Consider the following 25,705-nt stretch of genomic DNA (forward strand, 5'->3'; position numbering starts at 1 on the left):
TTGTCGTATTTAATTTTTTTTTTTAAATTCTATTTTATAGAGGTAAATTAGTAGATCATTTTCTTATCCTATCCTGTTGGATTCTAACCCAGCTGATATTCAGGATAGCAATTTGAACTAGTGAGGCTGAATATGATAAGTTTCAGGATTAACTTATCATATCCTGTTGTGTCAGCAAACACTGGATTTAGATAGGATATGATACAATTATCCTATCCTGTCTCTTATCCTACGCACTGAACGGGCCCTAAATATCTTAATAACATGTCAATGTTAAAAATTAATTATTATTATTGAAAAGAAGTAACTCAATATTCCATAATAGTGATAATTGAATGATATTGATTTTTTTTTATCAAATAGTGATAGTGATTTTGTTTTAAACATACTCTTATATTATTAAGTATAATAATAAGTGTTTTATGAATAATTTATAGCAATCAATTTTGAACAACATTTCAATTAAAATTTCATATATTTTTTTAAAAATTAATTTTAACTTTCCTTTTTTTGTGGAGAATATATAAACTTTTATTCCACAAAAACAGAGAAATACAAACCCATCCAAAGGGATCCAGGTTCCAAGCAATCCAGACAAAAAATCATATCCAAAACTAGCTAATGCTCATATTGACTACATTAACATGTCCTCTAAGGTGTTTAGATAAACTACTTCTCGTTACTAGCTTTCCATAAGAAGTAAATCGCGCGTCTCAGCTAGTGCCACTTTAAGCATCTGTCGTTTCCAGCCTTTTCTATTGCTCTCTTGTGTCAACCATGCCTTTTCAACATACCATTGCATAGGGGTTCTCAAGTAACCAACCCATTGCAGAATGGTCTTCCATATGGTGTTTGTTTTCCTGCAAGCAAAGAAAAGATGGTCAATGTGGATTCATCTTCATGATAGAAGGTGCAAGTCTTTTCAAGGTTCACACCAAATCGGATGAGTCTATCCTTTGTATTAAGTCGTCCCATGAAGAGTAACCACAGTTGGAATTTCGCTCGAGGTCTTGCAATATTTGAGTAGAAAACTCGTTTCCACGCTATTTGTTCTTTCTCCTCTCCCCACGAATATATTTGTATTAATTTTAACTTTCAAATTCAAATAATTGGATTATCATTATCAAAAAACCATCTTGAATACTATCAACTTTGAAATCACTTTTTTGAAACTGATTTGAAAATGATTGGACAAATTTGAAACTCATTGGATAGATTGCATCTAAAAAAAGAGTTAGAAAATGATTTGAAAATATTGCATCCTAAAATATATTATTTTATTAATTCATAAGTGACAAATCTTTGTCTCATATTTAAATCATAAATACAATATTTCGTATATTAGACAATCATGATTTTAAAAAATCAATCTATTTAAGATTAGACAATCATGATTTTAAAAAATCAATCTATTTAAGATGCAAAATTATGTATTACATTATCATAATTAAATCTATTTAATAATTAATTTTTCTAGTTTCAAATTTTTTGAATTGAAATCCTTTAAATAAAATTTATTAAGTGTAAATTAATTTGTAGTGACCGTAATAAAGTTTTACCGTTCACTAAAAATAAATTAGCCTAATAATGATAACTGGATTAATTAATTAATTTAAAAATATATGAATGAGATGATAAATTAATTTATAATACTATAAATAAAATGTGACAAAAAATATTTCTATAAATAAAAATGGAGCTGAAGAGAAAGAAGCCGAAAATAAATATATCCTAATGCATTTAATTTAATTATGTTCTTTAATCTTTTATAAAAAAATGATAAATATCAATTTTTATTATATATTTTCATGAGAGAGAGTTACGTCCTCTAATTAATTGATTGATATAAATTCTACAATTTGATAGTATAAAAGTATAAATTAAAATTAGAAATATGTAAAAAAAAATTAGGATAACTTGATAGTCTAATTGACGCTTTATTTAATGAAAATTGTATGCAGTACTAATTTATTTATAAAAAAGTGTGTGGGACAGACAAATAATAACCTCTATTTAATATTATTATCATTAATTATTGATGTCTTGACATATAATAATTGATATTAAAGATAAAATGTTAGAAAAACAATTTATATATTAATCATAAAAAATAAAGGAAATTAAAGATAATACTTACACAAATCATGAAGTGAATAAAAGGAAAATTGAGATGACATATTTTTAAATTTAAATGTTTATTGAACTTTCTTATACTATAAAAAAAGACACTACATGCTAACAAACAAAAAAAAAAGACACTACATAAAAAGACAATTTAAAATTTAGTAATAGTTATGTTATTTTTTCTAATGCGTAAATCAAAGCTTAATTTGTTAATAATTCTTATGCATAAATCACTTAATTTCAGCCTTTTTTTTTTTTAATGAGAAATAAGATAGAAGAATAATCAATTTTGTAAAAATCCTCCATAGTTCATGACACGTATTTTGGATAAGGATGTAAAAAAAAGTCAAAACCATAAGAACCATTTAAAATTAAACTCACCAAAACTATTGATAGAAAATCATCAAAATTTAAGACATACAATTAATAAATAACCATATACAATTGTTATCTATCTATATATCAACATCTTGACTGCATAACACATCATAAATAAATTAGCATATTTTTAAAGTGGTGGATTTTGTTCAAAATGAAGGTAAAGGTTGCCTTCTTTTCAATATTGATTTTGAAAAGGCTTATGATAAAGTTAGTTGGGGTTTCCTTAAATACATATTTAGAAAGATGAGATTCGGTCCTCTTTGAATGCGTTGGATGGAGTCTTTAGTTTTTTCAAGCGATATGTCGGTGTTGGTCAACGGTAGCCCTACGAAGGAGTTTGTGGTAGATAGGGACTTAAGACAAGGTGATCCTCTTTCTCCTTTTCTTTTTTTGTTAGTAGCAGAAGGTCTTGAGGGGTTAGTAAACAAAGCGGTGGATAATGAGGATTTTATGGGGTTTAACATCAATGGGAAGTGTACTATCGATATTCTCCAATTTGCGGATGATACTTTGTTGGTGGAAGATGGTAGTTGGAATCATATTTGGTCGATCAAAGCGGTGTTGTAGGGGTTTGAACTTGTTTCAGGACTTGGGATTAATGATCACAAAAGCAAGTTAATTGGAATTAATATTAAGGGTTAATAGTAATTCAGCCCCCTGTAATGTTAGCGAATTTTGTTTTCCCCCCTCCCTACCTTTTGGCAACTGTTTTTTCAAAAAAAACGTTGCCAAAACTTGCCTTTGGCAACAGTAGGGGGGTAAACCAAAACACGCTCATATTACAGGGGGGTAAAGTACTATTAACCCTAATATTAATTCTAACTTTTTGGAAGTTGCTTCTTCTTTTCTTTCTTGTATGGTGAAGGATAAAGATTTTCTCTTTCTTGGTATTCCTATAGGATCTAGTCCTAGGAGGATTGCCTCGTGGAGTAGTCTTGTGAATAAATTTAAAAAAAGGTTATCTAGTTGGAAGGAGCGGTTGCTTAGCTTTGGTGGTAGGATTACTCTCCTTAAATCCGTGTTGAGTAGTCTTTCTATTTTTACTTAATCCTTCAATAAAGCGCTAGTTAAAATAATTAAGGAAATTACTAGGATTCAAAGTAATTTTCTTTGGGGTGGATCGGAGGTGGTTAGAAAGGTTCATTGGGTTAGTTGGAAGGTCATATAAGGTTTCTAAACATGTTTCTAACCATGGGTTCACATACAAACATCATCAAACATGCTTTGATTCACAAAATCTTATGAAATCTACCAAACCCTAACATTTTCCATATCCATGAAATTGAAAGATGAATAGATTATACACAAACATACACACCACATTACCCAATCATATAAACCTATAATAATTTGGATTCTAACCCTTACCTCTTGATTTAATCCTCCCTCTTCAAGAATCTACAATCCTCTTCTCTTTCTCTTCTTTCTCCACTCTTCTCTAGCCTCTTTTCTCTTCTTTCTATCTTTCTCTCTTTTTCTTATAATTAGGTTTCTCTCACAAATCTCTACTAACTCTATTTTGTGATATTGGGCTTAACCCACTTAACTACTCTTTCTAATTAATTAGGCCCATTAACTAATTTACTAGTATTATCACTTCTATCTAATTATCCAAATACCACACATATTCAAATAATCACAAAACACATCAAATAATTAAATAACACAAACAATTAATAAAAATACCAAATAAAACTAATTAAATAAATAACTAATAAAATCGGGATGTTATAGGTAACATGCATATACTCAGGAGTAACTTTCGTTGAAGTAAGTGAGAGTTAGTTGTGAAGACATTTCCCTTTTATCGTTTATCTAGTGGTTTTTTTTCTCATCATGTAACATCGGGTTAGGGTTGACGTTTGACTTGCTTAACTATGATATTGTTTAACTTTGGAGACAATTTATTGAACTATGTTTATTTTGTTTCGAGTTATATGTTTTTGGACTCAAAGTGAGTTTTATATTATAATAAAGATTAAATGGTGATGATTCCGCTGCGAAGTTTTTAAATAAAGGTTGATGTCGTATAAACATTATTGAATATATTTGAAAGGTTGAATATTACTTTTATGTGACATGTGTTATGGAGCAAGATATCTATTATAAATTTTTAAATCATAGCCCCTAATTTTTATCTATGTCATCTAAATTATGCCACGTCAAATATATTCTCATGTGTCACCTCTAAAAACTCATCTTCACTTTTCAAAAAAGTTTATTCTCTATTAGAGGTCATGGGTTCAACACCCAATAACTAAAAAAAAAAAAATCTATTACTAATAAATTTAATTACTTATAACTTCAATGTAAAATAATTTTATAAATTTTAAAAAAACTATTATTTTTTGGCGATCTTTTCATCTATTTCATTATTATTAATATATTATTAAAAGATAAAATTAATTCTATTTATTTAATCAATATAGTTAAAAGATTTAAGTCAATATAATACAAGTTGTCTAGAAAAACTAAAACAAAAGTTAACTACTTACAAAAGTTTAGTTGACTGATAAACATATAATGCAAGATAAAAATAAATTATCAATAATTTATAATAAAATTCTACATTTAAACGACTCAGACTCTATGTAATCGATCATCACTATCAAAATTAAAATCTAAAATAAACTTCTTTATATTTTTAATTTTTGTAAATTATTGAATTTTTTTTCACTTATTTCATATTTTAAAATTTAAATAGCAGCGTTTTATTTATCATTTCTATAATTTATCAAACATTTTTTTCTTTTAAAAATGTTCTATCTCTTTTATTCTCTTCATCTTATCATCTAAATTATAATTTTTATTATACCAAACAAAATTAAAAAATTTATATACAATCCAATATTAATTAAGAAAAATTCATCAATTTCCCGCGCATCACGCGGGTTTTAATCTAGTTTATGTTATTTTTATGAAGTATGACACATTTTGTTTTAATTAATTTACTCTTAAATTATACGTGAATTTAAAAGGGTGTTACACTATTAGAAGGAAAAATTTCTGTGAATATAAACTTGTATAATTGAAACACATATTCATTTATTTTATTTTTTAATGTGTTCAGTTTTTTAAGTAAAAACCTACATGAAAAAAAGTTTAGACAACTTTCGTTTTAAATTGAAGATAATAGTAAACTAAGATAATAATTAAATTATAAACAAAAATAATCAAGTTATGAGTGGATTATATAAAGTTTTTGGTTTAAATAGTTATTTCTTCAATAAAAATTCAAATCAATTTAAATAGGTTATGCAATCTTTTTTTTAGGCAACAATAATATTTCCACAATTAATATAATTTTTTTTTTTTTTACATTCTATCAATATAAACTTGAACACTTATATACCTAAAATAAATAAAAAAATCAATATTTGTTGCAAGTGACTAACACCTACATTAAGAAAATAGTCACATGTAAGAGTGAATTTCCAAAAATAGTAAACTACAAATAAAATAATATGACCTTAAAATATTGTCTTATTTATTTCGAGTTTCTGGGCAGGAAAGCATCATCGCTATCCTGCCTTTATTCATTTGATCTTGTTCAATTCTTTTCAGAACTAAGAACACAAGCTAGGGGTTCCTCACCTTTTTTCCATATGTTTTTCATGAAATAAAACATTATAGAAAGAAAGGTAAGGAAACAAATGAATCAAATCATACCCCTTGTGATTATGTGATCATCATTATGCTTGTGTTCTTAATTTGATATTATTGTTATTATCATTGTTGTTGTTTCTTTATTAATTTGGTGCAAAATGGAGAACACAACAATGATAGCACCCTCAAATGTTTCAGATAGTAAATTGATTTGTTATACTCCAACCATGACAACAACAAATGGTGTATGGCAAGGAGATAACCCTTTAGATTTTTCTATCCCTATCTTCATTTTGCAATTAACCTTAATTGTTTTTGCCACACGTTTATTTGTTTTCATTCTCAAACCCTTTCACCAACCTCGTGTCATTGCTGAAATCTTGGTAACTTCTCTCTCTCACACACTTTTTTTTCTTAATTATTACATGCATGTATATGAGTTTTAATTTATTTAACTATTATTATTACATATACTCCCTCTAGTATGATCAAATACATGTGTAGAATACAATTAACACAAGTTAAGTTATTTTGTTTTTATCTTTGTTTAGACAATGTTAGTATGTTAGTAAATTAGTTAGTTCATGGTTTTTAATTGCAGTTGCGGTCGCAAATATATTTGTTGTTGCTGGTATTGCAATTGTGGTCAATGTGGTTAATGCGACGCACATTACAGCCGTTGCAGTGTGAATTTTTATTAGAATGTTTTAGAAATACACTATTGAAAACCGCATCATCAATATTGCGGCCATATTTGCCGTTGCAGAAACAACCGCATCATCAATATTGCGGCCATATTTGCCGTTGCAGACCGCAATCTAAAACCATGAGTCAGTTATATAAGTTCTTGATATTTGAATCTTGAAATCTCATGTTTAGTATGGTTTCATGTTTCTCACCTCACCAACTGAGTTGTCTACATTAGATTCTTTTATTGTAATACTATGTAGGAGTAGAAAAAATGTGATCCTTGTTTGATTACGAATATTATTTTATATGTTTGTAATTTGATAGAATCATTGGATGATACTGACAGGGTGGATTGTTTTTGGGGCCATCAGTTCTTGGTAAACATGAAACTTTTGCAAAAGTTGTATTTCCTCTAAAAAGTGCAATGGTGTTAGAAACAATGGCAAACATAGGGTTGATATACTTTTTGTTCCTGATTGGATTAGAGATGGACATGTCGATAGTGAAACGCACCGGGAAAAAGGCGTTGTTCATTGCGGTTGCTGGCATGATATTGCCGTTTATTGTTGGTATTGGAGTAGCTGTTGCTTTGAATGATAAAGATGCAAGTGTCAACGATGTTAGCTATATTCTCTATCTCGGTATCGTTCTATCGGTTACCTCGTTTCCTGTTCTCGCTCGAATGCTAGCCGAGCTGAAACTCATTAACACGGAGTTAGGAAAGCTTGCCGTTTCAACTTCTCTCATCAATGATATGTGTGCTTGGGTTTTACTGGCTCTAGCCATTGCTTTATCAGAACAAAACTCGACAACTTTGGCTTCGGTTTGGCTTGTGCTGTCAAACATTATCTTTGTTGGTTTTTGTTTTTTTGTTGTTAGGCCATCAGTGACTTGGTTGATCAAGAAAACGCCCGAAGGAAAACCATTTAGCGAGTTCCAAATATGCGTTGTGCTCGTTGGTGTTATGGTCTCTGCTTTGATTACAGATGTTATTGGAACGCATTCGATTTTCGGAGCTTTTGTTTATGGATTAGTGATTCCAAATGGTCCACTTGGAGCTGCTATAATAGAAAAGCTTGAAGACTTTGTTTCGGGGCTTTTGATACCGCTTTTTTACGCTATTAGTGGACTTAAGACTAACATTACGTTAACGCATGGAGGTCGTTCGTGGGCGTTTATATTCACCGTCGTTCCTCTCGCTTGTTTTGGCAAGATACTCGGGACTCTTATTATGTCAATCCTTTTCGACATACCAACTCGCGATGGCGTTGTTCTCGGTTTACTTATGAACACCAAAGGTCTTATTGAAATTATTGTGCTAAATATTGGCAGGGAACAAAAGGTAAACAAACCAACTCGCTTTTAGTATCACTTTTATGGATCATACTATTATGATCGTATGATCGGTTGACAGTGTAAAATTTTTGTGATATTGTTGCAGGTTTTGGGTGATGAAATATTTTCAGTTATGATTCTTGTAACAATTATAATGACAGCAATAATTTCACCTATTGTGACACTAATTTATAAGCCAAGGAAAAGGCTCATACCTTATAGAAAGAGGACAATGCAAAGTTCAAGAGTTGATGCAGAGTTAAGGGTGTTGGTGTGCATTCATGCTCCTAGAAATGTTCCAACAATAATCAATCTTCTAGAAGCAAAGTACCCAAACAAAAGGTCTCCAATATGTGCTTACGTGCTCCACTTAGTCGAACTCACCGGCCGAGCATCGGCGATGCTTGTTGTCCATGCCACTAGACAATCGGGAGGTCCGGCACTCAACAAAACACAAGCGCAAACCGAACATATTGTCACCGCATTTCGAAACTTTGAGGAACATGTTAATTATGTCACGGTCCAACCTATGACGGTGGTTTCGCCTTACACTACCATGCATGAAGATATATGCAATGCGGCGGAGGAAAAAAGGGTGGCCACCATTATCATTCCTTTTCATAAACAACAAACGGTTGATGGAGACATGTTAGAAACAAATCCAGCATTGAGAATGGTGAACCATAACTTATTACAAACCTCTCCGTGTTCGGTTGGGATACTTGTTGATAGAGGCCTTAACGGATCCAACCGTTTAACTTCAAATCAAGCATCTCATCAAGTGGCCGTGTTATTCTTCGGTGGATCGGATGATAGGGAAGCGTTATCCTTTGGATGGAGAATGTCAAGGCATCCAAGAGTTAATCTCACGGTGATGCATTTCATTCCACGAAAAGATGAAACTCAAACGCTAAACTCCGACGATGATCAACCAGACGATCAACGAAGTTTAATCTCAAACAAACTAGACGAGGAGTGTATAAACGAGATGAAAATGATAGTCGCAAGCGACGATTCAATGACTTACATAGAGAGAGCCGTGAGCAACGGGGAGGAAACAGTGGCGGCGATAAGAGGAATGAACAATGTCGATGATCTCTTCATAGTAGGTCGAGGCCAAGGAAACACATCATCACCGTTAACCGAAGGGTTGACGGATTGGAGCGAATGTCCCGAGTTAGGAGTCATCGGAGATTTGTTAGCTTCTTCCGACTTCGAAACAACGGCTTCCGTGCTTGTTATGCATCAATATGTTGGACAAGGGCCTGATGGAGAGGACATTTTTGTAGGTGAAAGACCATGGCACTCAAGTGATGATTTTAATAACTTGAGACAACAACATAGGGGAAGATATACACAACAACAATGCCAATAGGGACAAATACTCTAGCACCACAGTTTTTATAAACTAGTGTTTTTTATTAGTCTTACAAATTCTCTTTTGTAATAACATGAATAGAAAATCATTATTTTCAACTTCAAAGCTTAAATTATGATGATAGTTTGTGTTATTGGCAATAACTTATTGCATGAAAAATGCTTGACAGAATTGATTAAGCAGACTAAGCAGAATTGAAAAAAAAATTAATAATAATCTAACAATAATGATTTTTTTAATACCATAAAAAATATTTACAGAGAAAGTTCATACTAATTAAATCTAACATAAAAAAACACTATAATTTAAACATTTGTTTAGAATGAATCTTTGCCTATGAGCCACAACCAGCCAAGAGTACCACCAGCAAATATGCCACATAGAAGACAAATCACCAGCAAATTCCCCAAAGCATTTTGCTCGGGAGCCTGCAAAAAACATCGCATGACAAATAACAAATATTAATATCGATTCAGTCTCTGATGGCAACATTTATTTATATTTATAAATCAACGTTAAATTATTTGTATAAACTTGCCTTGTAACCTCTTGGTGCGAGTGTAAAAACACAAACGGTTAGATAACCGTTTGTGAGTCCTAAGAATGAGGTGAGAAATATCATCCATCCTTGATCGCCGTATTTTGCGGTGAAGTAAAACGCCGGAATCAACAAGATTCGAGAAAGGATTGCTATTAGTAAACCCTTTCTTGATTCTAACTTCAACCATTGCACAAGTGGAATGTATCGCGCTATCAAATCCAATACATTGTACATAACAATCAAAACAATTGGATACCATGTGCCTAGTTGATGTTCTCCGGTATTTTCGTATAAAAATCCGGGGAAGATCGATAGGGTTATGACGTATATGAGAAACAAATCAGCTGCATAATCAATGTTCGCGAGAAAGAGTTGCTTGTTTGTAAGCCGGTCCACTTGTTTGTCGTCGTGTTCGGCCTACAAAAGTTTGGAAATTTATCATGACATAATCGAAAAAACGATTCTGCAAGATTAATGCATTATTGTTTTGCGATAGATGTCTATCTTACTGGATCATTAGTCTTTGTTTGAATGCCTGCAGCAGCTAAGTCGGCTGCAACAGTTTTCGATCCCTCTGAGACCGCTTTCGCACGATAGTATTTCACTATAGGTAATTTTGTGAAGTAAATTGCATAAAGAAAAATACAAAGAAACTCGATGAATATTGAGATCGCGAAGAATAGTACTGCAAAGAAATGAAAACAAGTACTAATAAGAAAACAATGTCGTAACAAAATCAACTAAAAAGGCGACGAGACGAGAAAATAAACAGTGACGTACTCGCTCCTTTGCGAAGTCCGTTGCTAGATTTCTCGAACGCTAACTTGGTTAGCACTCGGAGTAATGAAATTAGAGCACCTGATGCTGCTATACCAGCAAGGAAAGACTGCGTAATGTTAACAATATTACGCACTGCATTATGAACAAAATCGGTACTATAAAATTGAGTTTGAACGAGTTATGCGGAAGACGAACCTGCACGAATTCAGGACACATAAAATAGAGTTCTCCGACCATACCACCTTGGACAATAGCATCAGCAACTCCAAAACTAGCCGATAGGAAACATATAACAAGATAAGGCCCGATTCCACCTTTGCCTGATGTTACAAGATCCAACTGTCGTAACAAATTATCAAAATCGGTCACATACACACAATCAGACAGTAGAGCCAAAAATTAAAACATGGAATTTGAAAATGGTTTACTTACGATAAGAATCAAGAAAGTTGCAATGAAGAAGAGTGTGAATCCAACCACATTCCGGAGTCGAGTATTGATCCTGGACTCGTAGTGTGTCATTACTATCAATGTTCCAATTGCAAATGGTTGATAAACCAATGTAAGTACTCTTGAAGGATGATATGTTGGGAACAATTGGTAATAGTAATCTCCTATTGTTAAGATGCTGTTCCATGAAACTAGAGAACCAAGTCCAAGAATGAAACAAACTGTCATTGCTCTGGTTTTCCCCTGTTTACATCAATTGAAATTGAAATATTTACATCAAATCAAATCACCATAACTTATGGTGTTTAATAATATTAGACACGTATAACACTGACACAGGCATCAGACGCATGTTATCAGTGTATGTCAGTGTCAGACACCAGACACACACCAAACACATGTAACCAGTGTATGTGTTATGTCAGATATCGGCACGTAATCAGTGTCAAACGCCAGACACATATAATCAGTGTCTGTGTGTTGTGTCAGTAGATCAGAGGAGTCGGTGGTACAGAGTTGAGACTTACCCCAGGTTTTCGTGGTTCTCCGGTGCCATTGCTAGTAATTGTATTGTGCATGACCATTTTACTCCACTAACAAAAGCTAACAAAAGATAAGGTTAGTTAGAAGTTTAGCAACAAATAGGTTTGGACAAACCCTATTTCGACCAATAACCACATAAACGACTCATCAATATATTTGTAACATAATCATTTGAGGTTGTTTCATTTGAAAAATGATGTTTATTTTATAGTACTGATGATGTCTGCATAACCTAATAACATGATTAGGCACACTATCTGCATAACCTCGTAACAACGTTGTTATCATCAATCAACAACGTGACGTACAGTTTTTTTTAACAACTCAGTTTTTCTTTTATTTAATATTCTATTAATACTCCTTTTTTAACAAATCAGTTTTCCTTTTATATCATATTCTATTACACTACTCATTTTTGAGATACTTTTGTTTTAAAAGCCAAAAATGGATTGAAAAAGAGTTTTTTTTTTTTATATTCTTTTGTCATATATATATATATATATATATATATATATATATATATATATATATATATATATATATATATATATATATATATATATATATATATATATATATATATATATATATAGAAAATATCTTTACCCACCTCCCTATGGGGGTCACCCCAGCGAAAACGCCACTTTACCCCTGCTTCGGAAATGCATTTCCGAAGTTTTTTTTTTTTTAAATTTTTCAGACTTCGGAAGTGCATCTCCGAAAACACCTCATGGGGCTGTTTTTGGAGATGCACTTCCGAAAACACCTTTTTTCAGATTTTGGGGGGTTTCGAAAATGAACTTCCGAATTATGCAGAAACTGTGTTTTTTTTTATGTTTTTGGAAACAGTCTCGTATTTTTAATTAAAGGAAGACGACAAATAAAATAAGCGACATATAAACAGAAAATACTAATATGATAAAAATAGTAATATATACAAACGATCCAAATCCAAATAATAATAGTGTGCGAAAGATACAATCAGAAAACAAAAAAAAAATAAACCCGACCACTACTGGGTATGCCTAACCCTCTCTCTCTGGGACCTCCTCTGCCGCCTATATGCCGCCGCACGGCCCGCATCAGTGACGATCATCTCCATCACGGCGACTGCCTCTGGACCGCCCAGATGAACGATACCTCGATCCAACGCGTCCCGCCCAAGCATCTCTATCCGCTGGCAGATCGGCAGGAGATCAATGGCGTGGTCATCCTCGGCCTGCTGGTTCTCCAGGATCTCCTCGTGTGCTGGCCTAGAAGCGCCGGGAGCGTCGGGTGTCAGCAGAGGATGTGACACCCGATAGAACCATGTGACGTATCCCTCCACACTATGCCAGTCCTGGGTGACCCGAATGCGACGATACTCCTCCGGTACCACATGATGCTCTCAATCCTCAAATATGGCAGTGAGCTGCACTCGGGTCACTGTGTCGGGAGCAGCCTCAAAAGGTGATTTGGGTATCATCTGCACAAATCTGAAGTGCCGCATGCACCGCTCAGGGAGATACCGAACCATAGTGCTGGTCCCGCATGCCAACCAGCCAGAATATAAAGATATGCCGTCAAAGGGGACAATATGAGTGTAGTCGCTAAATGGCCTCCAAGTGACGTCATCATGCATCGTGCGGTCCAGGTACCCACGGTATGGTCCCACTGCATTGTTCCCCCTCTGGAGAACGTATCTGGCGGTCCTGGGCATGGCATCATTGTACTCAGGATCAATGTGGAAGTCGTGGATGCGGGAGAAGTAAGAGATGATCCAGCTCTGAAACACAAACACAATAATGTATTAAAAATAAATACGAAACATAAATAAATACGAAACAATTAAAATGAAACGTACCGTAAGTAGTGTGCAGGATCCGGTCAACTGCCTCGTCCTCCAGCTGGAGGCCACATTCAGCTTCTGGTATAGGTATGCCAGAGTAGCTGCCCCCTAGTTCCACTGGTGAACGGTGGTCAAGTCCATGAAGTAGCGGAGGTAGGTCACGTCGACGTACCTCACACTCTTGTCCACAAAGATCGCAGCGCCTACCACATGCATATACCAGCACCGGAGAGCGCAGCCACGGTGATAATGTGTAAATAGGTCGTCACCCGCATCCTCGGCTTCGGCCGCCGCCACCAGGTGGTGCTCGAAATAAGTGCTCAGTGTGGTGAACCGGATATGAGGCCCACAGGTCGTGATGCACTCATAGTCAGCAACTTCGGGCTCCATACCCAAATAAAGCGCCATCCACTCACTGGCTTCGATCCTCTGGATCCGGAAGTGGCGCCCCCCTGATCGGCAGGTGGAGAAGACACTGCACATCATGCAAGGTGATCGTCATCTCCCCAACCGGTAAGTGGAAAGAAGACGTCTCCTTATGCCACCGCTCCACAAAGGCCCCCTGCATGCCGTGGTTGATGGTGGAATACCCCGTCATGCAGAGCCCACTAAGCCCTGAAGCTCTCACCGCGTCGTTAAACCACTCGGCAGTCGGTTTAAACAGACTGAAAACCTTCCGGGCGTGGTTCACCATTTTCAACGACTCTCTCTCCTGTTACAAAAAAAAACAAATAAAAAAGTATGTTAAATAGACCGTTAAGAAAATATTGAATAAACGTCTAAATTATAAACGATTAAATAATGTAGTCGGGTAAATTATAAAAAATACCTCTCCCTCCCAGATACGCCGAGCGACGTGCTCGCGGTAGGTAAGCAGCACGGAAGTGTCACTGGGCCCTCCCGGGTAGCCCTCCTCCTGCTCATCCTCCTCCCCGAGTGGAGGGTCAACATCCGGTACCTCCTCCGCCTCGTGGTATGGCACTGCCACTTCCTCCTCCTCCTCCTACTCTTCTCGCTGGCGGGAAGAAGATACCCGAGCCAGACGACTCCTCGATCCAGATGTAGAGGTACCCTCGTCCATCTCCACGGGAACTCGCACACGTCGTCCCCGGCCCTGCTCCCGTCCCTGTGTCGATGCCAGCTGCGCCGCCGCCCACTCGCGTCTAGCCGACGCAGTCTGGGTCTCTCTACCCTGTCTGATGCGTGCTTGGTTGCCTGACATGTTCCTGAAAACAATTGAAATCGATTAATATGCGAGACAACATAAAGAACTAAAAAAATTGCACTTCTGATACAATTCGAAAGTTCATTTCCGAAACTGGGAATGGAGGTGTTTTCGAAAATGAACTTCCGAAACACCCCTGCGAGGAATTTTTCTGCAACTTCCATGGCAGACCCCAAAAACAAACTTCAAAACTATGTTTAATCATTCTAAACAACCTAAATATCAGTACCAACCTAACCTAATACATTTTTTGCTATTTGTAAACACCCTAATATGAATTTTAATCATAGATCTAAAACTCGAAATGCTTACCGATTGAAGAGATTGGAGGGCTTTTTAATGTAGTATAGCAAGGTTATTGGAGCCTTTGATGTAGCCTTGAAAGTGTTTGCACAAAATTTCTCTAGGGTTGTGTTTGATGTTGAATTAGTGTAAATGAATGGGGGATGGGGCTGTTTTGCTTAATCTGCAAAACGCGCAATATTTCGAAAATGAACTTTCGAAAAAGTGTTTTCGGAAATGCATTTTCGAAATAAGTCAAATTTTGAAAAAAAAAAGAGGCGCTTTCGGAGATGCATCTCCGAAAACACTTTTTTCTTGCATTTCGGAAATGCATTTCCGAAGTCAGGGGTATATGTGGTTTTTCACCAGAGGTGACCTAGAAGGTTGGGAGGTGGACAAAGAATTTATATATATATATATATATATATATATATATATATATATATATATATATATATATATATATATATATATATATATATATATATATATATATATATATATATATGAGAGCATTTTAAAATGAGAGATGAGAGGAATAAATATTAACCATTGGATTCATCAAGAGAGAGAAGGTTAATGCATTAATGTGACTATTAATTTTTCTCTCTTGATGAATCCAATAGTTGCTATTTATTTCTCTCATCTCTCATTATAAAATGCTCTCACTTGATATGCTCCCTATCTATCTATCTATCTATCTATCTATATATATATATATATATATATATATATATATATATATATATATATATATATATATATATATATATATATATATATATATATATATATGTTAGTCTGTTACACATGTTACTATATGTTATTCCAGAAAGTATTTCAAAGAAAGTGTTTTCCAACTTTGTTTTCTTTTGAATTCACTATCAAGTTGGTTGTGTTCATTAAATGTTTTTACACTTTTTTTTTTTTTGGTAGAAGCTTTCACACCTTTCTAGTTTCTATAGTATCTTTTGATTTAATTTTTACAAGATTTTCTCATATTCTGAGTTCACATGGCTTTTATTAGGGATAGCAATGAATATCATTGGCCTGAGGTAATAATCTATCACACTATTTGTCCTTTTGTTGAATAAATATAATATTCGTGAGTACCTCATATCACAATGTGCAGGTATTTATTAATCTATGAATTTTAAGATATATACAAATATTTGCATATATTAATAAATATTATTATTCAAATATATTAAATATTTATTTTTGAAAAAATGGGTGAAAAAAATTTCCTTTAATTTTAAATTTAACGTATAATAATAATAATAATAATAATAATAATAATAATAATAATAATAATAATAATAATAATAATAATAATAATAATAATAATAATATACTATATTGGATTCATTTTATTCCTTCTTTTACCATATAACTATATTCTAAATTTAGTAAAAACAACTGATAATAATAATATTTCTTAACAAAAATATAAATAAATAATAATAGAAAATGTTTATACAAATTTTTTTATCTGATGTGATTTAAATATTCTATCTTATATTGGAAACTTTGACTAGGAGATTTTGACAGATGAGATTTTGACTAGAGTCCATCCCAATGACGTGGACACGGAATAATGAAAAACTCAAATGATTTTTTAACTAAGTATTTCAAAGCTCGCAATGATTGTAATTGTTTATCCTCCTATGTAATATTTTGATATGAATAATACGATGCGCTTTGTTGAAATATTTCAATTTATATTAAAGAAAGTGGGATACCATATGATTATGACGCATTAAGCCAAAATTGGCACATCCCCTTTTGGTAGCTAGTCAGTCTAGAGCGTAAGTTTGAAACCTAGGATACGTCGACCTTGAACCAGACTCAACCCTGGGAGAAGGGAGGGGAATCCGACCATTGGCCGAGAACGGTCCTCAGTGACATCAAAGTTTACTCCAACTCCCACTAATGGGACGAGTAATAATAAAATAAAGTCATTAAAGGCAAAAACAATGAAACAAAATCATAGAAAAAAATATTGAAACAAAATCGTAGGAAAAAATGATGAAACAAAATTATAGGAGAAAATTATGAAACAAAATTGAAGGCGCAAATGAAAAAACGAAATTGTATGCATAAATGATGAAACAAAATCATAGTTGAATAAACAATGAAACAAAATTGTAGACAAATAAACTATGAAACATAATCGTAGGTTATCAAAATAGAAAAATGAAGAAAGCAATATAAAAGCACCAAACAAGCTAATCAAATAAATTATCAAAAATTAAAATCTAGTTCAAATTAAAGTCATTACAGAGCCTTTACGGTATTAAATACTACAAACTCATTCCTCATTGTCACTAACAACCTCCCCAGTAACAAAAACCTTTTTCAGGTCCATCTTCAAACGAGGAATCTAAAAATTCGGGCGCAACACCTCCACTTGATCGACAATATTCTTGAAAGGATTAAACTCCCATGAGGCCTTCTTTGAAAATATCGTCAAACTCTTTCTTCAACACCTCCATCTTCCCCGTGTGAGTCTCATTCTCTTTTAGAGTCTCCTCAGTTGCAGTGACCTGGAAGGACAATGTCTTCGCCAAAGTATTTGCCACTTCAAGGGAATTTTCTTTGCCCTTTAGAGACGTCTTTCAATTGGAAACCTTAGTCATCAGCTCAAAAGGGGTGCCATGGTTATCCACTTACAATTGGAGACTCAATAACCTATCCAATTCATTCTAAAGCTCATCTAGTTTTTGTAAAGTTATGTCTGTTTGTAGGACCCATTATCATACTTGCCCATCCATTGTCATGCCTCTTTAGTGGGGTTACCTGGGGCGAGTGCTTCTCCACGACCAATGATTGAAAAGGATATCAGGGAAGAACCCTGAAACATATGAAAGGTCATCTCAACCATCAGCTCCAACTTACCTATTTTGAAGAGACTCTAAACCTAAGCAAGTTTGTGCTTAAAGACACAAGCATGTGCTTCAATGTAAGTATGGGGTATCCAATATTGGAGAATGAAATTTTGGCACTTTAAAATAGATGTCAAGACTGATGTCCTAACACCAAAAGACAATGTCAAGACAGGTGTTAAGACATTATCTGCTACCACAACAATTTACAACAGTTATGAATTATGCACGAGTAAATTGCAGAAGGTAAAAGACACAATCAATTATTAACCCAGTTCGATGCAACATATGGGGCTACAAAGTCAGGAAGGAAATCCATAATAATAGTATTATTTTGAAACCCTAAACAACACATTATACAAGTTTCTCACCTAATCATTACCAATGCAATTTCTACCTAGGACTCTCCTAGATATGAGACCCCTCTCTCTTCACTCAATCAAACACCTCTGATTGTCAACAATAATAACAACTAACTGAAGAAATACTTCCTAATTAAATATATTACACTATTTCCTAAAAGTTCATGAGTGAATTAGAATGAACAAATAAAAATCAGTCAAACTCAGTATCAAAGTGATATATGAGAGTGAAGGTGCGAGAAACACAAGAAATGGGGGTTTAAAATGGGTTGAAAAAAATATAATATTTTCGCAACACACAACACAAGTTTAACAAGTGAATAAAAATAAATGACACCGTTATTTTTATCCTGGTTCACTGTTAACGAAGTTACTCCAATCCACCTGCCAAGGTGATTTTGCCTTCTCAATAAGGAATTAATCCACTATAACCAAATTGATTACAGACAACCACAATGACTGTTGCCAATGTATTTTTGGGGCTCCTGACTAACACTAGTCTCCCAAGGAATCAACCACAATAAGCTAATAATCAACCTTGCTGACAACCCCAACAAGTTCAGCTAATCCTTATCGTGAAACCACTATGACCGCAACCATGGTCTTCTCATGGCTTCTGATTAACACTTAGTCCCCCAAGGCACCAATCAACCATTGTTGATTACAAGTGTGTATATAAAGATGCTTCTAATAAGCAGATTACACAATGTTTAATTACAACAACACAAAAGTTTTGAAAGCAAGATACGAATAAAAGCTCCTTGCTTAAAATACAAAATTATACAAAGATTTCTCTAAAGTTTGTGCAGCGCTTTGGTGTATTATGTAGATATGATGCATTGATTTAAAATTCTTCCAATTGTTTCCTTTATATATAAGGATAGATCCGTTGAAGGGTAGAATAGGAAATACAAAATACAATTATAAAATTCCCAACAATCATGGTGGGAATGGTAGATAACAAGTAAGGGTTGGACTATCCTTACGCCACCCTATAAGAGTAGAGGTCACAATTTACGTTAGTAATTTTATATTCACCATCACACGCAAGCCTTCCTTGATCTTCTAAGTCTTCAGAGGCTTTTGATTGTGTGTTGATTAAAGCATGTTGTAGATGATCAAAACTTGAGTCTTCGTAACCTAAGTCTTTGAGTCTTCAGAACTTGTTCAGTAAAACCTTGTCTTCAAAGTCTTTAGCACTTGGTCTTCAGAAGAGATGTCTTCAAATCTTCAGAACTTGTTCAGGAGAATCTCATCTTCAGCATCTTCAGAACATTGGACACAGAAGCAGAGCTTTAGGAAGCCACCAAAGCTTCCTTGCAAAGTCATGATCAAAAACTCTTGTACTAGCGTTCCTTAGAACCGTTGCAAAAGTAGCATTCCAGAATCTTGACTTCCATTGTAACACATCACTATCATTCTTCCATAGTGTTGAGTTCAGATCCTGATGATGTCACACGCCTTCTTACCAGAGTCAGAACCTGCAAGGAAAAAGCCACACACTAGAAAGAAATTGTTAGTATATAAAATTGTTCTTTAAGATAACATGTAAAATTGTCATCAAAACTTTAGGCCAGATGCAGATCTTGGGCTTGGATATTAAATTTGGTTATAACCTTCTTTAAATCAAATCATATCAAATCATATCTAATCAAATCATCAAATGCAAGGCAAAAGGTTTTGACATCAAATCAAGCAAAACAGATATTCTATTATCTCTTCAACTTTAAAACAAATCTTCAGAGAATCCAATCTTCAATGCACTGCTTAATCCACAAATGACAAAACAAATCTTCTGGAACAATAGAAACATATCTTCCAGAATTAGAAACAATAAAGGTTTCAATGTCGTAGCGTTTCAAGGAGCATCTTTCACAAGGAGCATCGTATCTCTGAATTACAATGTGAAATCTTTGCTTTGAAACAAGATTCATGATTGGTTTCTAAGTATTTTAAAGCTTTGAAGGTTCTTTGGGAAGAACTTGAAGCCTACTTTTCTACTCTTATTCTACTCTTATATGCTCGAGTCCGCAACATTGTGGATGCAACATAGGCTTGAGTAATGCTAAGCAAAAACATAAAGTTACACACTCAATTCAATTTCTAGCACCACAGTTTTTATAAATTAGTGTTTTTTTATTAGTCTTACAAATTCTCTTTTGTAATAACATGAATAGAAAATCATTATTTTCAACTTTAAAGCGTAAATTATGATGATAGTTTGTGTTATTGCATATAATGTATTGGTTTCACATCACATTCTTGGCAAAATGTGGCAATGTATTTTCACCTTTGACGTTCATTAATTCTTCATAATTTAAAAACCAGTCTGCTAATTCATTGAAGATTAGTTACTTCTGCTCGCTGCAATATCGGTGGAAGCGGAATCACGCCACAATCATCATACGAACCAGCCAGCCCATAGTGCAGTTACAGGAAAAACATACTTTCATATTCCTTCAAATTCTCTTTAGATTAAGATGCCAAAAGCCATTTCACTTCTTGATCCCGGTAACAGCTGTACCAAATTTAAAGCGACAGAGAATCCGATGAACTCTTTGCTTCCGCACCAGACGAGTCGTATTAGAATGCTCGAAAAACACGTACACTAAGAACATGATTCCTTCCTTTTCAACCTGTGATATTAACAACATATTAGTTATCAAATGGTACAGCTTCAAACTAGGTTGTCGTCCCTGGCCGTGACAGAAGACTCTGCTTGACATCATACCAGGCCTAATTAAAAAGAGCTCGAAGTTCCAACCGAATACTTGTACGTTAGACGGCACCCGTGCTCTCCATATGCTTCGGTAATACCTTCTCTTAAATATTAGTTACTTGCTGGGAGGTCTTCTACCACCAGATATCAGAGAATAGCAAGACTTCACACTGAATCCATTAAGCTTATCTTGTAAGGCTGCGTTCAAGCTTAATCCTGATAACATCAATACGAGTTCTTCAACAGCTGATGCCAATCCAGCATTCAAATCTGTATTCCAACATAGTTGCTATTAGGTCCGCCTTTGAGGGTGTGCAAGACGGGCTATCGCACAGGGCCTCAAGTTTGTTACGATTAAACTATAGCTAAATAGGGCCTCATAAAATATTTTTAAGTTAAATTTGTTTTTCCATGGTTAAACTGTGGCTAACCTACACAGGACCTCTAAAAACTTGAGACACTGTAGTTGCTATTTCCACCTCGACGCTTCTCAACATCATATTTCCGATACAAATCCATCTTTGATATTGCTTATCGAGTAGGGGGCAGGAAACATGCTCTTCAATGTTTAGGTGCTGATCCAACAAACTGTCCAGAATTTTGTGTTCACCATTTCCGATTTTACATGACAGATTGCTAGCAACACAGAATGACATATCATTTAACCACTTGCCATCTGCTAACATGATGTCCCGCCGCTATAAGGAGTCTTTCTGACCCACAGCAGTTTGTACTCGAGTCATCAAAATTCACACGGGAACAAAAATCACATCCGAGGTCCAAAAAGCTCTCTCCCTTAGGTTCTTTCTTGTTACGATGATCTCGTTAACAAAACGTAATTGTTCAAAACACGGCACACAGTTCTATAAACATTTACTCATGTACAGTTTCTGTGAAGGATGAAGATGACAAGTGATATGCAAGCTCAAGTTGATTACTTGCCACCTAAGTAACAACTGTTATAACAGCTTTTTTCTATTATCAGTTAGTTAGTTAGTTGGAACATTTCACTAAGTTCATGATGTATATAGGCTGCTTCTTCACTTTGTAATGGACAGTTTTGTAAGCGATAAACTAAATGCATGATTGTGCATTCTTCTTCTCTAAACTTTGTATTCAACAATGGCGAATAACCATTAGTTTTCACAGTTTCCGCTAAGAACGAAGTCTAACGATAATGATTTTTAATACCATAAAAGAATTTACAGAGAAAGTTCATACTAATTAAATCTAACATAAAAAAACACTATAATTTAAACATTTTGTTTAGAATGAATCTTTGCCTATGAGCCACAACCAGCCAAGAGTACCACCAGCAAATATGCCACATAGAAGACATATCACCAGCAAATTCCCCAAAGCATTTTGCTCGGGAGCCTGCAACAAACATCACATGATAAATAACAAATATTAATATCGATTCAGTCTCTGACGGCAACATTTATTTATATTTATAAATCAGCGTTAAATTATTCGTATAAACTTACCTTGTAACCTCTTGGTGCGAGTGTAAAAACACAAACGGTTAGATAACCGTTTGTGAGTCCTAAGAATGAGGTGAGAAATATCATCCATCCTTGATCGCCGTATTTTGCGGTGAAGTAAAACGCCGGAATCAACAAGATTCGAGAAAGGATTGCTATTAGTAAACCCTTTCTTGATTCTAACTTCAACCATTGCACAAGTGGAATGTATCTTGCTATCAGATCCAATACATTGTACATAACAATCAAAACAATTGGATACCATGTGCCTAGTTGATGTTCTCCGGTATTTTCGTATAAAAATCCGGGGAAGATTGATAGGGTTATGACGTATATAAGAAACAAATCAGCTGCGTAGTCAATGTTTGCGAGAAAGAGTTGTTTGTTTGTAAGCCGGTCCACTTGTTTGTCGTCGTGTTCGGCCTACAGAAGTTTGGCAATTTATCATGACATAATCGAAAAAACGATTCTGCAAGATTAATGCATTATTGTTTTGCGATAGATGTCTATCTTACTGGATCATTAGTCTTTGTTTGAATGCCTGCAGCAGCTAAGTCGGCTGTAACAGTTTTCGATCCCTCTGAGGCAGCTTTCGCGCGATAGTATTTCACTATAGGTAATTTGGTGAAGTAGATTGCGTAGAGAAAAATACAAAGAAACTCGATGAATGTTGAGATCGCGAAGAATAGTACTGCATAGAAAAGAAAACAAGTACTTATAAGAAAACAATGTCGCAAAATCAACTAAAAAGGCGAAGAGACGAGGGGAATTAATAATAAAGAGTAACGTACTCGCTCCTTTGCGAAGTCCGTTGCTAGATTTCTCGAACGCTAACTTGGTTAGCACTCGGAGTAATGAAATTAGAGCACCTGATGCTGCCATACCAGCAAGGAAAGACTGTGTAACATTAACAATATTATGCATTATGAACAAATTTAACTAAACAAAATCACTACATAATTGAATTCGGACGAGTTATGTGGAAGACGAACCTGCACGAATTCAGGACACATAAAATAGAGATCTCCGACCATTCCACCTTCGACAAAAGCATCAGCAACTCCAAAAGAAGCGGATAGAAAACATATAACAAGATAAGGTCCGATTCCACCTTTGCCTGATGTTGCGAGATCCAACTGTCGTAACCGATTACGGAAATCAGTCATATATATACCTTAAAATTCAGACACTAGAGCGAAAAATTAAAACATGGAATTTGAAAATGGTTTACTTACGATAAGAATCAAGAAAGTGGCAATGAAGAAGAGTGTGAATCCAACCACATTCCGGAGTCGAGTATTGATCCTGGACTCGTAGTGTGTCATTACTATCAATGTTCCAATTGCAAATGGTTGATAAACCAATGTAAGTACTCTTGAAGGATGATATTTTGGGAACAATTGGTAATAATAATCTCCTATGGTTAAGATGCTGTTCCATGAAACTAGTGAACCAAGTCCAAGAATGAAACAAACTACCATTGCTCTGGTTTTCCCCTGTTCACATCAATAAAAATTGAAATATCTACATCAAATCACCATAACTTATGGTGTTTAATAAGATTAGACACCTATAATACGACACAGATGTCAGTGTCAGACACCAGACCCAAATACGCGTGTTATCAGTGTATTTCACAGTCAGACACCCAGACGCATGTTATCAGTGCATGTGTTGTGTCAGATACCGGCACGTAATCAGTGTCAAACGCCAGACACATATAATCAGTGTCAGTTGTTCAGAGGTGTCGGTGGTATAGAGTTGAGACTTACCCCAGGTTTTCGTGATTCTCCGGTGCCATTGCTAGTAATTGTATTGTCCATGACCATTTTACTTCACTAACAAAAAATAAGGTTAGTTAGAAGTTTAGCAACAAATACGTTTGCACAAACCCTATTTTGACCAAAAACCACATCAATGACTTATGATTAGATGGAGAGACGATGAAGACAAGTTTGGTCTGAAGATTCAGTCATTTGAGGTTGTTTCATTTGAAAAATGATGTTTATTTTATAGTACTGATGATGTCTGCATAACCTAATAACATGATTAGGCACAGTTTTGGTTGCTGGATTAATCATCACTATCTGCATAACCTTGTAACAACGTTGTTATCATCAACAATGTGTCGTAGGGTTCATTTTGTTTTTTTTATTATTATTATGTTATTATTTTTATTATTATTATTATTAGTAATATAAATTAATATAAAAATAATTTATATAAACTTCATCGAATAATATATTGGTGCCAAGACAATAGAATGAAACATCACAGAAACAAACAGAAAGTGCAATTAGGTGAATCTGATAAATAAATTTATAGAGAGAAAAAAAAAAGCATCAAAGTGGAGATTTTTCATGGTCAATCAAAATAAAAGAAAAATATATATTATGTGAAAAATAAAAGTAAAAAATATATACTAACCAGAAATTCTTTGGACTCTGTGGCTGCTAAGTGTTCATGTTTTGTTGGAAGTGAACAGATAACGAATAGTATGACGATGATGAGTTTATGACTTTTATAATTATTCCAAGATCCCAATACTTATTATGTCAATATTAGCTGTCATTGATTTGATTCTCAATAATATTTTTGTTATTTAACAATTCAGTTTTCCTTTTATTTAATATTCTATTAATACTCCTTTTTTAACAAATCAGTTTTCCTTTTATATCATATTCTATTACACTACTCATTTTTGAGATACTTTTCTTTTAAAACCAAAAAGGGATTGAAAAAGAGATTTTTTTTTAATATTCTTTTGTCATATAGTATATATTTGTTAGTCTGTTACACATGGTACCATATTTTATTACGGAAAGTATTTCAAAGAAAGTGTTTTCAAACTTTGTTTTCTTTTGAATTTACTGTCAAGTTGGTTGCGTTTATTAAATGCTTTTACACCTTTTTTATTTTTGGTACAAGCTTTCACACCTTGCTATAGTATCTTTTGATTTAATTTGTACAAGATTTTCTCATATTCTGAGTTCACATGGCTTTTATTAGGGATAGCAATGACTATCACTGGCCTGAGGTAATAGTCATACTGTGCAGGTATCAATTAATCTATGAATATTAATATTCAAATA

The 25,705-nt window shown here is 34.2% G+C and overlaps 3 protein-coding genes across 4 annotated transcripts; 1 reads left to right on the forward strand and 2 right to left on the reverse strand.

Annotated features, from left to right (window-relative positions):
• Nucleotides 1–6,013: 6,013 nt before the first annotated feature.
• Nucleotides 6,014–9,637, forward strand: LOC131622802 (cation/H(+) antiporter 15-like). Its single transcript, XM_058893834.1, has 3 exons — nucleotides 6,014–6,494; nucleotides 7,148–8,143; nucleotides 8,243–9,637. Exons 1-3 carry the CDS (start codon nucleotides 6,270–6,272, stop codon nucleotides 9,509–9,511), a joined length of 2,490 nt encoding a protein of 829 aa, XP_058749817.1. The 5' UTR covers nucleotides 6,014–6,269; the 3' UTR covers nucleotides 9,512–9,637.
• Nucleotides 9,638–9,741: 104 nt separating this feature from the next.
• On the reverse strand, nucleotides 9,742–12,010 carry LOC131622803 (equilibrative nucleotide transporter 3-like). The gene is made up of 7 exons (XM_058893835.1): nucleotides 11,813–12,010; nucleotides 11,268–11,528; nucleotides 11,031–11,174; nucleotides 10,836–10,941; nucleotides 10,565–10,740; nucleotides 10,053–10,472; nucleotides 9,742–9,942 (listed from the first exon to the last, which is right to left on the reverse strand). Exons 1-7 carry the CDS (start codon nucleotides 11,867–11,869, stop codon nucleotides 9,832–9,834), a joined length of 1,275 nt encoding a protein of 424 aa, XP_058749818.1. The 5' UTR covers nucleotides 11,870–12,010; the 3' UTR covers nucleotides 9,742–9,831.
• A 10,288-nt stretch (nucleotides 12,011–22,298) lies between these two features.
• LOC131622804 (equilibrative nucleotide transporter 3-like) lies at nucleotides 22,299–25,141 on the reverse strand. Of its 2 annotated transcripts, none has more exons than XM_058893836.1 (8): nucleotides 25,041–25,141; nucleotides 24,386–24,451; nucleotides 23,849–24,109; nucleotides 23,606–23,749; nucleotides 23,405–23,510; nucleotides 23,129–23,304; nucleotides 22,617–23,036; nucleotides 22,299–22,506 (listed from the first exon to the last, which is right to left on the reverse strand). In XM_058893836.1, the coding sequence occupies exons 2-8, from the start codon at nucleotides 24,440–24,442 to the stop codon at nucleotides 22,396–22,398; spliced, it is 1,275 nt and encodes a 424-aa protein (XP_058749819.1). In that variant the 5' UTR covers nucleotides 24,443–24,451; nucleotides 25,041–25,141; the 3' UTR covers nucleotides 22,299–22,395. The 2 variants fall into 2 exon arrangements, with proteins under 2 accessions (XP_058749819.1, XP_058749820.1); XM_058893837.1 differs by having other exon boundaries at nucleotides 24,386–24,446; nucleotides 25,041–25,113.
• Between the last annotated feature and the right edge of the window lie 564 nt (nucleotides 25,142–25,705).

Source organism: Vicia villosa, unplaced genomic scaffold (genome assembly GCF_029867415.1).
Source record: "Vicia villosa cultivar HV-30 ecotype Madison, WI unplaced genomic scaffold, Vvil1.0 ctg.000044F_1_1, whole genome shotgun sequence".
In the NCBI taxonomy this organism is placed as follows: Eukaryota; Viridiplantae; Streptophyta; class Magnoliopsida; order Fabales; family Fabaceae; genus Vicia; species Vicia villosa.